This window comes from Podarcis filfolensis (genome assembly GCF_964270895.1).
Source record: "Podarcis filfolensis genome assembly, chromosome: 15".
Classification (NCBI taxonomy): Eukaryota; Metazoa; Chordata; class Lepidosauria; order Squamata; family Lacertidae; genus Podarcis; species Podarcis filfolensis.
In genome coordinates, this window is record NC_139618.1 from 2,529,164 (window position 1) to 2,544,094 (window position 14,931).

Genomic DNA, 14,931 nt, shown 5'->3' on the forward strand with positions numbered 1-14,931 from the left:
AAAACAGCAATTTAATGTGAATTTTACTATATTAACGAGGCCATGGATCCAGAAAATGAAGGCAATAAACAGTGTACTGCAGTCACACAATCAATCAATCAGTGGCTGAGCTGGGCTCCGCACAGTCACAAAAACAAAACGAAACAAAAAGAGCCGCCAAAACAAAACAAAACAAAAATAACAAAAACAGACAGACCTCAGCGTAAAACTCAAAATGGAAGTGTGGCATTCACATCAGTAGTGTAAAACTCAAAACAGAGTATGTTTGGCTTCTGAAAAAAATTCGCAAACCAGAACAATTACTTCTGGGTTTGCAGTGTTTGGGTTCCAAGTTGTTTGAGTACCAAGGCGTTTGAGAACCAAGGCACCACTGTATGGGGAAAGCAACTTGTCACTTGGATGAAACCTGGGACCTTCTGCATACAAAACAGGGTTTGCACCGCTAAGCTATGGCTCCTCCCTTAAAAGTAAAGCCAAGATTCCAGTCCTCATGGTTCTGAATCAGTGGCTGAACAGGAAATGCCGTTGCTCCTTCTGGCTCAGTGCTAGCAGCACTGACTGGCAGCATCCCTCCAGGGTTTCAGGAGGAGCCTTTCCCAGCCCCGCTTGGCATGCAAAACTGCCACGGCTTTTCGCTCCCGTCCTTTGGCACTGACGTGAGTGGGCAAAGGAAGAAATCCGCCTTCTATCTGGAGTCAAGCCAGAGCCCATCTTGTCTGATGCTGCTTTCCCCACAGAGATAAAATTGGGCTCCTGCTGCTGACGTAGGACGGGGCTGTAGCTTGGTGGTCAAGCACATCCTTTGCAAGCAGAAGAGCCTCCGTCCGGGTCCCAGGCTGGCTCACTAGATCTGAAAAGTCCATAAAAGCAATTTGAAGCAACACAGCAAAACAACCTTCACCAAGCTGACGCCCCCCCCAGATGTTTTGAACTACAACTCCCAAAGCATCTGGAGGGTATCAGTTTGGCAGAATCTACAGGAACATAATTGCAGGCCGGCATTTTTGCGTTTAACTTCACGATGCCCCCGGCTGCTCTCCTTAAAGTGTGGATGAATTTTATTTCTTTTCTTTTATCAAACATATATACCGCTTAATTGTAAATAAAGAAAAACCCCAAACCCAGCAACCTCAAAGCAGTTTGTGGAAAGAATAAAACAATGAAATTATCAGTTTAGAAAAGCAGTTAAAAGCAACTATTCAAGCCTATGGAGACTTGTAGAACGTTGATGTGCTTTTTAATCTGTTTTTGGTTTATTCCTCTTTTTAACGTTTCAAGGTGATCTTGCAGGTAGACTGGTCCTAGGCTGTTAAGAGCCTTATATCCCAATGGGAACACTTTGAACTTGGGCTAGTCCAGGTCTCTGAGCAGAGCTGTGATATGCTGACAGGTCTCACTCTATTGTTATTTATTATTATTTTATTATTTACTAATTTCTTCAATTCATTAGTCTCTTGACCCCTGAGAAGCCTCCAAGCATCTTCCAAAAATGCGGAAATTGGGGAAATAAACTTATGTACCCCATATCAGTCGGTAGAGCCTCAGACTCTTCATCTTGGGCAAAAGTTTCCTGCATTTCAGGGGGTTGGACTGGATGACCCTCGAGGTCCCTTCCAGCTCTCTGTGATTCTACCTTGAGCTTCCTGGATTATATTGGGCCAGTTGCGTGCTGTTTCCTCCCTCTCAACTTAACCTTCCTCGGAGGGTTGCTGTGAGGATAACGGGGGGTTTTTTGGGGGGAGACACCCCCCCCCGCCTGCCACCTTGAGTGCCTTGCAGTCAACGGATGGGCATGTCAGAATTAACCCCCGAAAAGAAACGAATGTGGATGAATGTGTGAATCTGCCTTTATTTCTGTCGTCTCTTGAGGGTGAGGGTGGCATTTGTTTGTGTTTGTATACAGGCAGCCACCACCATCATCATCGCCACTTTTAATTTGTATACTGTACCGCCTTTCTATCTTACAATACTCAAGCTGAAGAAACAAAGAATGTACAGCTGATAACAATCTACAGTGGTACCTCGGGTTAAGTACTTAATTCGTTCCGGAGGTCCGTCCTTAACTTGGAACTGTTCTTAACCTGAAGCACCACTTTAGCTAATGGGGCCTCCTGCTGCCGCCGCACTGCCGGAGCACAATTTCTGTTCTCATCCTGAAGCAAAGTTCTTAACCTGAAGCACTATTTCTGGGTTAGCGGAGTCTGTAACCTGAAGCGTATGCAACCTGAAGCGTATGTAACCTGAGGTACCACTGTAATGCAATACAAAATTGTGATAGTAAAACAGCTTTAAAATAAACCATCTACATTCAACTATCATTAGAATAGTATAGAATAATAATATCAGCATATAAAAATTAAACAGAAACCCACTCTTAACAATTACAATAAATAATTTCGAAACTGCAATCAATAAAACAGCAGCAAGTCACGGCGCATAAAATAATACAATACAAATTGAGAAACAGAGACTGGAGGGTGGGGCAAGGCAGGTGGAAGAAGAGAGAGTAAAGACACTGTCCTGATCCGTCTCCTTTGTGCAGGCATCTTTGGGTGCTAATTATGGCACGTTCTCCCCCCCCCGCCTTTTCCCACCTTCTGCTGGTGATTCATTCCCACCCCTCCCTCGTGACTCACTTGGAGGGTGTCAAGAGGCACTGCCAGTCAGGGAGTGAGGTGGCAGAGGAGAAGGGGGGGGGGGAAGAGAGATCACCCTTGGGAGACGTAGAGTCAGGCAGCCGGCAGTTTTCATAGAATTGTAGAGTCGGAAGGGATCCCCCATGGTCATCTAGTCCAACCCCCCACAATGCAGGAATCTCAACTCAAGCATCCAGGGCAGTCCAACCTCTGCTTAAAAACCTCCAAGGAGAGGGAGTCCAGAACCTCCCGAGCGAGTCCATTCCGCTGTCAAACTGCTCTCACTTTCAGAAAGTTCAGTCGGAATCTCCTTTCTTGTCACTTGAAGCCATGGGTTCGAGTCCCGCCCTCCAGGAGAAAACAAACTTGGTGGATCCAGATCTTTTGCCGTTCTCCCTTATTGCCTGGTTTTGGATCTGCATTTTTGGATGCCACCTCCCTCCCCAAGGATCAGGGTGCCGTTGACTAGATCTATTCCAATAATAATCCCTTTTTAATGATATTAGTTTTCTAATATTCTAAAATCCTAATATTTTGCCATTCTCAAACGTTGTTTGGCATGAAATCTTTTGAGTAAAGGGTGGTAAATTGAATAAGTACCACTACTAATAATTTGTAGTTCTATGTTTTTATTATTACTTATATATTGCAATTACATCCCTGTTTTCCTCGAAGGTGGCGTTCAGTCTCCCTCCTCTCCATTTGGTCCTCTCAACAACCCTGTGAGGTCAGTTAGGCTGCGAAGGATAGGGACTGACCTGAGGCCGCATCCAGTGAGCTCCATGGCTAAGCAGGGATTTGAACCTTGGTTTCCTGGGTCCTGGTCCAGGACTCTAACCACTACACCACACTGACTCCGGTTCTCTCCCCAAGCCTTGCAACCCAAAACTGCCCTGTCGAGGTGTGCTGGTTTGATCACTTGCTCTGGTATAATAATATCCTCTAAATCTGACTTTGCCATTTCAAGGGGATATCACCGGTGTGGGTGTGGGTGTTATTTTTAATCTTTGTTTTAATGTATTTTTAATCTTTGTTGGAAGCCGCCCAGAGTGGCTGGGGAAACCCAGCCAGATGGGCGGGGTACAAATTTATTATTATTATTATTATTATTATTATTATTATTATTATTATTATTATGAAAAGGGAGTCAGTGTTCCAGGACTGTTGGGGTTCCTGCTTGCCTGCCTGCCTCCTTTTTATCTTCGGATAAGCATTTGTGTGGGCTTGTAGGAAAAGCTCCTTGGCCAGTGGGCAGCCCATGATACTGATGGTTGAAATCCCCAGGAACAGGGGTCGCCAACCAGGTGCCCACGGGCGCTGTGGCGCCCACGAGGGCTTCCCTGGGTGCTCCTGGGCAGGTGTTCCAACTCTTGAGCTTTCGTATGAAAAGGAGGGGAAAGTCGCTAGTCCTAGTGAAAGGACCCCAGAACTCTGTACAGAGAACGCTTTTCCTTCCTTGGAGGTTTTTAATCTGAGGTTGGTGTGGCCCTCTGTCGGGGATGCTTGGGTTGAGATTCCTGCATTGCAGAGGGTTGGAATGGATGACCACCACGGGTCCCTTTCCAATCTACCGTAATTCTGCGATTCTATCCTTGCTGCAAATATCCTGCTGGTATTCCCCGAGACGTCTGCCTGGGTGGGAGATGGGGAGAAGCTAAGGTGGGGGGGGGAGCAGCCCCATGCCAGCACTTTGCCTCCAGCGCAGACCGGCTGACAGCGCTCTCGTCAAGGGCAGCCTCCGCGCCGCAACGCTTGGCCGACACTGTGACATATTGGGGTTGATGGCTCCCTGGCGCTTGCGTTTCCTTGGGCTAAACGTAGAGATGGGGGTGGGGGGTGGGGAGAGAGCAGAGCCGACCTCCTCGTGGCTCCTGGTTTGTTGCCACGGTGGGTGTGGCGTTCTCCATGTTGAACGGCAAAAGCTGCTTACGCCAGGGTTCGCTGCGTCGGTCCCATCAAGGCCAGTGCGGTCTGCTCTGACCGGCAGCTGCTCTCTGGGGCCCCAAACAGAGACTCCCTTACTGGAGACCCTTGTCTAGGTGGAGATCAAAGTTGGGGGCCTTCTGCATGCCAAACAGCTGCCTTGGTTGCCAGATTCTGTTCTCTGCCCCCCCAGGGGAGAGAAAACATGGACGGGTTGGAAAAGGCAAAAATGCGGTTTGGTATTCTGGCGTTTTAAAAATTCATTTTAATTTATTGCATTTGTACCCCAAGGATTTCAGGGTGGTACAGTGGTACCTCAGGTTACATACGCTTCAGGTTACATATGCTTCAGGTTACAGACTCCGCTAACCCAGAAATAGTGCTCCAGGTTAAGAACTTTGCTTCAGGATGAGAACAGAAATTGTGTTCCGGCGGCACGGCAGCAGCAGGAGGCCCCATTAGCTAAAGTGGTGCTTCAGGTTAAGAACAGTTTCAGGTTAAGAACGGACCTCCGGAACGAATTAAGTTCTTAACCTGAGGTACCACTGTATGTGGTCTTCTTTGTAAGGTAGGTTAGGCTGAGAGTCTGTGACGGGCCCAAGGCCACACACCCTCTGATAGTTTCATGGCCAGGTGGGGAATTCGAACCCAGGCCTCCCAGGGCCTAGCCTGATGCTCTAACCTCTACACCACACTGGTGTAGAGACCCTGCTGGGCTGCATCAGGCCACAGCTCCAGGGCAGGGCAGCTGCTGGGCATGCAGAAGGTCCCAGGTTCAATTAAGTTTGTATGGACACCATAGATTTAAAGCACAAACCTAGACAGCATCTTAAAAAGCTGAGACATCACCTTGCCAACAAAGGCCCCTATAGTTAAAGCTATGGTTTTCCCAGCAGTGATGTATGGAAATGAGATCTGGACCATAAAGAAGGCTGATCGCCGAAGAATGGATGCTTTTGAATTCTGGTGCTGGAGGAGACTGGAGAGTCCCATGGACTGCAAGAAGATCAAACCTCTCCATTCTGAAGGAAATCAGCCCTGAGTGCTCACTGGAAGGACAGATCCTGAAGCTGAGGCTCCAATACTTTGGCCACCTCATGAGAAGAGAAGACTCCCTGGAAAAGACCCTGATGTTGGGAAAGATGGAGGGCACAAGAAGAAGGAGACGACAGGGGACGAGATGGTGGGAGTGTGTTCTTGAAGCTACGAACATGAGTTTGACTAAACTGCAGGAGGCAGTGGAAGACAGGAGGGCCTGGCGTGCTCTGGTCCAGGGGGTCACGAAGAGGCGGAAATGACTAAATGACTAAACAACAACAACATCCTCACCCTAAGGAATCCTGGGAACTGTGGTTCAAGGGTGCTGAGACTGTCCTCAGCCATTAAGGCCAGAGGCCAGGGGTGATGGGAGTTATAGTTCATCCACATCTGCACCCACGGGGTTCCCTGCCCTGTAGCCAAGGGGTTCGTTCAGCAAAGTGGATATTCCTCATCGAAACCTGGGATAAGGAACCCTGGCCATTTTTCGAGGCCTTGATAGACTCCAGCTCCCATCAGCCCTGTGAGCCAGGATGGTCGGCAGCCAGAGAGGATGCGGGGAGTTGTAGTTCAGCAGCATCAGGACGGCCGCAGAACAGCTACTCCTGGTACCTATCAGGATAGCTCAGGCGGAGAACACCTGGGTTTCACGATCCATGGTGGAGCCTCCAGAGATAGAGGCAGTCTACCTCTGAGCTCCACATGTTTGGGGATGAACTCTAAGGGATGGTTGTTGCTTTTCTGACTGAGGCAGGGAGTTTTCCTCAGCCCAACCTCGGGATGCCTTCAGGGATCGAACCTGGAACCTTCTGCATGCAAAGCAGGTCTGATCCTTCCCCAAAGTGCAAGTTAAGATTCTAGCCCTCATGATTCTGAATACAGGGTTGAAATAGGAGCATAGGAAGCTGCCTTCTACTGAGTCATATTTCAGGGTTGTCTACACTGGCTGGCAGCGGCTCCCTGGGGTTAGGGGGGGCGTCTCTTAGCCCCACTGGGAGCTGAAGCCGGAACCGTCTGCATGCAAAGCAGTTGCTCTCCCACTGAACTCCCCGGAAAAACAAAATAAATATCTAGTCCTCAAAGTTCTGAATTAAGGATGGGTTTCAGTAGACTGAGGCAGTGGTCCATCTAGCTCAGTATTGTCAGCCTTGACTGGCAGTGTCTCTCCAGAGTCTGTGACAGGGTTCTGCCCCAGCAGCTCTTCCCCTGGAATCATGATGCTAGTCCTCATGATTTGAAATAAAAAGACACTTTAAGCAGAGGAAGCTGTTTTCTACCGCATTAATTCGCTGGTCCATGTAGCTCTGTACTGCCTGCACTGGCTGGCAGCAGCTCTCCAAGGGTTTTAGGAAGGGACGTCCCTAGCCCTACCTGGAGCTGCTGTTGGGACCTGAACCCGGGACCCTCTGCACGCAATGCTGATGTTCTAACCACTCGGCTGCAGCCCACCCCCGAAGATGCATCTCCCTCCAGAGTGGGCGAGAGCCTGAGACGGCCTGCCTGCCTCTGTGTGTGTGTGTGTGTGTGTGTGTCTCCCTTTTCCCCAGACACCCTCCGCAGGGCACTGGCGGCTCCCCCCCCTCCTTCCCTCTCTTCCCCCTCCCCATCTTGTGCCTCCATCTCCCTCCCTTGCGTAAGGGAGCATTGGGGGAGCGCTTGTGCGCTCGCCATTGGTGGTCAGTGCTCTCCCTCCCCCTCACACCCTGGGAAGAAAGTTGCCTTCTCTCTATTCCCCCCACCCAACACAGCACCTCCCTACTCCACCTCCCAACACACACACACACTGGGCTGTCACATTTCCAGCGCCACCCCTGCCAGCGAGCATGTGAGCTCCATCCTGACTGCCTCCCTTTTCATCCTCTCATCCTCTCCCTCCCTGGCAGCTTTCTGAACGCTTCCACCTTTATTTTTCGCCGCTCGGTGCTCTCCCCGAAGCTGCTCTGTTTATCTCTGTGTGCGTTTCCTATCTCCCCCAATTTTTATTTTTATTTTATAAAGAACCCAGCTTCCAAATCGCACCCCTCTTCCCGCCGTCGTGCGCCTCCACATTTCGGCTCCCCAACTCCCCTCCCCAACCCCTCTCCCTTTGTTTAGAGATGCTCTTCTGCCGGAGGATTTGATGGTTCTCCCGGCAACATCATCATCATCATCGCTGAATTAGGATGGAGCCCTTGAGCCAGCGGGGACCTCCGCGCCTCTCCTGGATCGACACCCTCTATAGCAGTACGTGCCTTGCGCTCTTCGTGCCTCGCCCCCCCAATCTTTTGGGGAGCGTGTGTGTGTATGGGGGTGGAGAGAGAGGAAACGGGGGTCTTCTCGCTTGCCCCAGGGGTACCAGCTTTCATTGGTGTTCTGTGTCGTCGCCAGGCGGGCGACTGGTTGGCATTTGGGCTCTCCCTTGCCTCTTTTAAAAGGGGGGTGGGAGAGAGTGTGTGCACGCCAGCAAAACCATTGCTCTCCCTCATCTCCCCACCCCCCCCATTTTGCTATCCAACATTTCTGATTTGCATGCGCCGTGGCTGGCCTCGTAAAATACCTGCTTTGGGAAGTCTGGAGCGGGTTACATAAACCCGCCAGGGCTGTTGATACCCTGATGTGGCAAAGGAGGGAGGGAAAAGGAGAAAGAGGATGCAAAATTGGGGTGGGGTGACCATCCACTGAGATCCCCCCTTCCAAAAAAAGAGAAAAACCTGTGGGTTTTCCTTCCAGTTGAATCTCTCTGAAATTAATGCCCCCTTAAAATGCAGCTTGATTCTACACCAACATCCCCCTCGTGAGTTTGCTTCACACTCCTGACACCCCGGTTTCAGCTGCTTGGTCTTTTCGTTCCCCTAATCTCCCCCCAACTTCCTTGGGGACCCCTCTGCCCGCCCCAGACTGTGATGTAAAGAAATTTGGAAAGGGGGGGGGGTGTTGGTGAGCAGGCGAGATCAGCACAGCAGGTGTGATCTGCTTACACAACTGAGCTTGACTTTCTCTTCCTGGCTCCCTGCATCTAGCCTCCATCTTTCCCTCCTTGCTTTTGGGGTTCCAGCCTTGGAACTTTCTCTATTCCCCCCAGAACCACATTAGTGGGGGGTCTCGAGCATTTTTTTGGGTGCAGAGCCAGGTGGCAAAGCAGGGCAGGCGACGTCAGAAGCCAGACGTGATATGAATTCTGATCTTTGAGACTTTTCAGAAATCTTATCAATAACAGGGTTTATACAGCGGCCCCTTGGCATTCAAAAGTGTGCCATCCTTTCACAACAAACCTGCCAGGTAGGTTAGAGTAGTATTATCCCCCATACTGCAGATGAGGAGACTGAGGCCAATTCAATACGGACGGAATTCATGCCGGGGGAAAGATTTGATTGGCGGGGGCTCCCTGTTGGGAAATTAGCCACCATGCTAATCCAAGACACCTCTCCAAGAGCCAGTGTGATAGTTAAGTTTTCTTGAGGTAGGACAGGGCAGAGATCCAGGTTCGAATCACAGCTCAGCTGTTGAATCTCACTGAGTGTGCCATTGGGGCAGTTTCTCAGCTTAGTCTACTTTCCAGGGTGGTTGTACGACAGGTTGTGATGAGAGAGAGAGAGAGAGAGAGAGAGAGAGAGAGAGAGAGAGAGAAAACGAACAGTATATACCACAGTATATTTTTGAAGGGAGGCTGGGATGATAAGGTAACAAATGTAATTTTTTAAAAAAATAAAATGGCAGGTTTGTAATAGAAATGGTTCCTCTGGACATATGCAAAGTGCCTTTCTTCCCCAGGCTCAAGGGCTTGTGATTAAAGCAGAAAGATTTAGGATGGTGGAGCTGATGTGATGCTCAAAAGCAAACCTCTTTCTTCCCCGTTGAACTGGACCTCAGTCTCTTCCCCACCCCTGAAAATTCAGAATTGTGGTTGATAACAAGGGTTTGGAAAACAGACCTGGCTCCAGCAGAGTGTTTTATAAATGTGCAAATCTACATTATGCTCAGACATTTTGGGTTCGCATTGGGCTTTGGTGTTCGGGAAGTCTCAGGTGTGATAAATGTCTTGCTGGTTTTAAGGGTTAAGGGGGCCGTCTACATTTTTAATGAAACACGGAATGAAATCAACAACAACAACATTTAAAAAGCAGGCTCCTCTCCTCTGCTTCATTAACTCAGCTTCTCTGTTGCCCAAGTAACCGAAGTTCTTTGAGTGGTTATTTTTCTGTGCTGTTAAGCATATATTTATATATGTATTTCCTATTTAACGCATGCTTTGTTGTACTTGACTACAAGGCCCATCTACTCCAACCCCCTTGCAATGCAGAAATCTCTTTGCCCAATGTGGAACTCAAATCCACGGCCCTGAGATCAAGAGTCTGTCTACTCCTCTTTTAAAGCTGGTGGCCAACACTGTTTCCTGTGGCAGTGAGTTCCACAGTTCAGCTCAGTGCTAAGTCCTTCCCTTTCTTAGTGCTGAACCTCCCACCATTCACCTTCATTATTATTATTTTAATTATTATTTAATAATAGTATTTCTATACTGCTCTTCATCTGAGGATCACAGGGTGGTTTACAGTATATAAATAAAAACAATATCCCCACCCAGACTCTCACAGTTTAAAAGGCCATAGATTGGCTAGTGAAACCAAGGCCTGGGAGAAGAGGAATGTTTTTGCCCGGTGTCTAAAGATATGCAACGAAGGCACCAGGCGGATCCACGTTCATAAAAGTGTTTCTGTACCAATACTACTAAATCCAGAATGTAGCACTGCATGCACCTAAGAGATGAAACAGAATGAGGATTCTGTCTTGACAATCAAGTTTATTAATGGCCTGTTGCAATCCCTTCTTGCCAGACTTTAATGGCACTTATCTTGGCTTAAGCTAAATCAGTTTTCTGGTTCAGACCTTACATGGAACTGGAAGATATCTGCGCTAAAATCAGAAGTGGGGTAGAGGAGAACACACGGGGACAAGGCTTAATCCTGGTCCGATAAACTGTTTGCACCGCACTATCGAGATGCCTGACTCTGGCCTAAGACAGAAATGCAGTCAATCAGTTAGGAGCTGTTTACAAGTATAAAAGTGACTGCAAAATTGAGATATAAACACCCACCATAAAGCGATTCCACCAAACATTTTTTAAAAAGTATCCACAATTAAAGTGTGGAATAAACACACACAGAGCACAACAAACTAAACCGGTCAAAACAGCAATTAGAAACAGGAGTTTCAGGTCAGGAGATTCAAACAGCTGCATCTTTCCCTGCGGTTTCATTGACAGACTGGCATGTGGGAGGCCTGATTTTTAAATTCTTCCCTTGCCATTGACTCACAGGAGAGCTTTTCCCAGGCCGGGAGGGTGGGGAGGTGTTTGTGTGTGTTTTGCATACAGGTGTTGTTCATATTGGCGCTTAAAAACTGGAGAGAGAGATACTTTTAGGTATAAATAAAAGTCATTCTGGGAATTGTAGTTCTGGGAGGGAGTATAGGGGTCTCCTGCAAACTCTGAGCACCCTAAACAAACTACAGCTCCCAGGATTCTTTGGGGAAAACGGTGGCTATTCAAAGTGCAGGAGCAAAGTGCCAGAGCAATAATATGAAAGCCATAGCTGGAAACTTAGGCTGTGGGCGAGTAGTAAATAATAATGTTTGTTGCTTGCAGCAGGTTAGACTGGATGTCCCTCCCAACGCTACAGTTCTGTGGTTCCCATAATAGCAAAAAGAATAATTCCTGCCACCTTTTAGACCACAAATGAACCACAGAAGAGGCCCTCTATCTTGATGCCCACCCACACCCACAAACACAAACCGGCAACATCTCCTGTGGGAGATACTTGGAGGAAGGGCCTCTGATGGGGTCCAGGCAGGTGTCTCTTCCTGGCTCAGAGCTCATGCTCTTCACCCTCACCCCAGACCAGCTGGTCTGGCTGAAGTGCCTGTCCTGTTTTTGACTGCAGTTACTCCTGACAATCCGTTATTTTAACGTTTGACTTGGCTGGTGCCAACTTCAGCCTCCCTGCTTGTTACGAAACAGGACATTAGAGAGGTTTTTAAAGCGGGGATTTACTTTTTTGCTGTTGCCTTGGAGTGGCAGGGAATGGATATTGATGTGGAGGGAAATCGGAGGGAGGAGTGTGAGATCTGTTGCTTCTCCCTATAGAACTGACGTTGTGTTTTAAGGAGGGGTGAGGAGCTGGTGGCCCTCCAGAAATCAAGAAGGGCAGAAAAGCCTGGGTGCTGGATCAGGTCTAGCCCAGCATCCTGTTCTCACAGTGGCTAACCCAGTGCCGGATTTGACTATGTACTGCCATCACCGATGGCAAGTGAAGTCATGTGGTGAGTGAGGGCAGTGGCCATCCGAAGAACCTGGCTGCAGAGATCAGGCACTGACCGGTGGTGATGGACCATGGCTTTATCTATCTCCACGAATTTGTCTAAACCACTAAATTGGTTGAGCATCACTAACTCTTGTGGAATACAGCTCCCATCATCGTTGCGCATGGGCCATGCGGGAGCATGTAGAGTCCCACACAACTCTTCCCCAATGGCGACTTTAAGGAACAGTTCCTCTATCATTCTGCCCGGACACTGAGGTCCAGCACCGAGGGCCTTCTGGCGGTTCCCTCACTACGAGAAGCCAAGTTACAGGGAACCAGGCAGTGGGCCTTCTCAGTAGTGGCACCCGCCCTGTGGAACGCCCTCCCACCAGATGTCAAAGAGAAAAATAACTACGAAACTTTTAGAAGACATATGAAGGCAGCCCTGTTTAGGGAAGCTTTTAATGTTTAATAGGTTATTGTATTTTAGTGTTTTGTTGGAAGCCGCCCGGAGTGGCTGGGGAAACCCAGCCAGATGGGCGGGGTATAAATAATAAATCACAGTGGTACCTCGCAAGACGAATGCCTCGGAAGACGAAAAACTCGCAAGACGAAAGAGTTTTTCGTTTTTTGAGTTGCTTCGCAAGACGATTTTCCCTATGGGCTTGCTTTGCAAGACGAAAACGTCTTGCGAGTTTGTTTCCTTTTTTCTTAAAGCCGCTTGAAGAGGTGCAGTTGCGACGGACCGTGCTTTGCAAGACGAAAAACCGCGCAAGACGAAAAGACTCGTGGAACGAATTAATTTCGTCTTGCGAGGCACCACTGTATTATTATTATTATTTAATACTTTTAGTACTCAGTGAGTACTAAATACAAAATAAGGAACCGTTCCCTGAAACAAGGAAGAGATGGGTAATCCATGTTTTCCACTGCCCTCAAATTTATTATTATTATTTAATCTCAGTCTGGCGAGCCTCCCTCTCAGCCCTTTCTCTGCCATATGGCGGTAAAAAAACCCCACCAGCCTACCTCGGGGGGTTGTTGTAACCTTTATATATACGTGATGTGCTTTGTGCACCCTGTAGCAGGGCTAGGCAGAGCGATGCTCTCCAGCTTCTGTGTACTATAACTCCCACCAGCGCCATCCAGAATGGCGAGTAGCCGGGGATGATGGGAGTTGTAGTCCAAAACATTTGTCTGGTATCATATTGGCTGATCCTGCCTAAGTATTATCCCCATCATCAAGAAACGCCTTCAGTGGCAGTTTCCCTTCTCTTTTAAGCGTTTTTCTGTTATAATGAGGACTAGTGCCTTTAAAAAATATGTATCAGAAAAAGCAGCAGTGTGATGGAGTTATGGGGAGCAAAAATCCCTGATTTGTGGCCATCAAATGGCCTGTGACCAACATAACACATGCTTTTCTCTTTTTTTGTATGCATAAATGAATACAGTTATTGTTTGTGTGGATGTGCAGAAGGATAAGCAATTCTTCTTAACCTGGATTCGAGGCAAGTTTAGCTTCCAGAGTCCAGAGTGCTAACCATTACACAAATTTAGCTTCCAGAAAGCCTTCTCCCTAGAATATTCAGCCAAGTTATCCCATGATGGGATGTCAAATACCCAGTGAATATTCAGAGCTTTTCAGAACTTGACAGTTGTCGAGAGCAGGCAGTGGCTCGGAGGTCTGTGACACAGCCGCCGTAGTGAAGCTAAGCAGGTTGAGGTCTGGTTTGCGGGTGGATGAGAGACCACTTGGGAATAGCAGTCGGATGGAGTGTAATAAATAAGAAATAGTCTGATCTAGTGCTTGACAGCTGAGGGGTATCACATTGCTTGCATGTGGGGCCCGTCTGCCCTATGCGTTTAAAACCGTATCATGCCATTTTGTTATGGCTTCCCCCAAAGAATCCTGGGAGCTGTAGTTTGTTAAAGGTGCCGAGAGTTGCTAGGAGGCCCCTATTCTCCTCACAGAGCTACAATTCCCAGAGTGATTTAACAGTCAACCTCTCTCCCAGGGAATTCTGGGAACTGTAGGGGGAAACAGGGGACCACTCTCAGCACCCTCAACAAACTACAGTTCCCAGGATTCTTTGGGGGAAGCCATGACAGTACAGAGCAGTGGGACCAAGTTTCAAATGTATGGGGTAGGTAATGAATGATTCGTGCTTGTTCCTGCCAGCATGGTCAATGGTCAGGAATGATGGGCTCTGGAGTCCAACGACATCAGAGAGGAGACCACAGCTCCCTTAGCCCTATAGATCATAGACCTATAGAACTGGAGGGGACCATGAGGACCATCTAGTCCAACCCCCTGCAATACAGGAATCTTTTTGCTCAATGCGGGACTCGAACCCACAACCTTGAGATTAAGAGTCTCATGTTCTACTGACTGAGCTGAAGGGACCATTCTCAGGAGGGAATGCCTCTAGACGAGGCATTCCCTCCTGAGGGGTCTGGGATGCCTCTTCCCACATCAGGAATGGAGAAATCCTATGGTCTTTCCGATGTCATTGGACTCCAACTCCCAGAAGCCACCATGACTGATGGTCACAAATGATGGGAGTCTCTCCAAAATGGCGGGTGGACAGAGGTTCTCCCCCTTCCCTGAGACCCTTCCTAACCTTCAGGAGTTCTGTGCCCTATATGCTCCCACGAGGGAGGCCACCAACCAGGGCGGCTTTGAAAGAAGATGAGACAAACTCACGGAGGAGGGCAAGGCTGTCCGTGGCTGCTGGGCAGTGTGGCCTAGTGGTTACAGCGCCGGGCGAGACCTGGGTTCAAATCCCCACCCAAGCCGTGAAGCTCGCTGGCTGTGACGTTGGGCCAGTCACTCACCCTCAGCCTAACTAACCTGCCTCACGGGGTTGTTGTGAGGGTGAAATGCGGAGGAGGAGAATGATGGCTGCAAATGTCATGAAGAAATATGTTCTGTCTCCTCTGTCGGAGGCAGTAAGTGCCTCTGGATACCAGTTGCTGGGGAAGCACAAAGGGGAAGAGTATGCTCTGCTGCTGTTGCGCTCAGGTCCCTGTTGGGCTCTCCTTCCCTTCACCCGCCTCTG

General features: G+C 48.7%; 1 protein-coding gene across 2 annotated transcripts in view; it reads left to right on the forward strand.

Moving 5' to 3' along the window:
* Positions 1 to 14,931, forward strand: part of ABR (ABR activator of RhoGEF and GTPase) — a 117,420-nt gene that overhangs the window by 16,520 nt on the left and 85,969 nt on the right. The window contains exon 1 of one of the 2 annotated variants that reach the window (XM_083587545.1): positions 7,407 to 7,820. The exons of the other annotated variant lie outside the window; for it this stretch is intronic. Within the exon in view, the coding sequence (XP_083443671.1) occupies positions 7,760 to 7,820 (61 nt within the window). The 5' untranslated portion in view covers positions 7,407 to 7,759. Of the gene's footprint in view, positions 1 to 7,406; positions 7,821 to 14,931 lie in introns of those variants that run through there. 2 annotated transcript variants of the gene reach the window in all.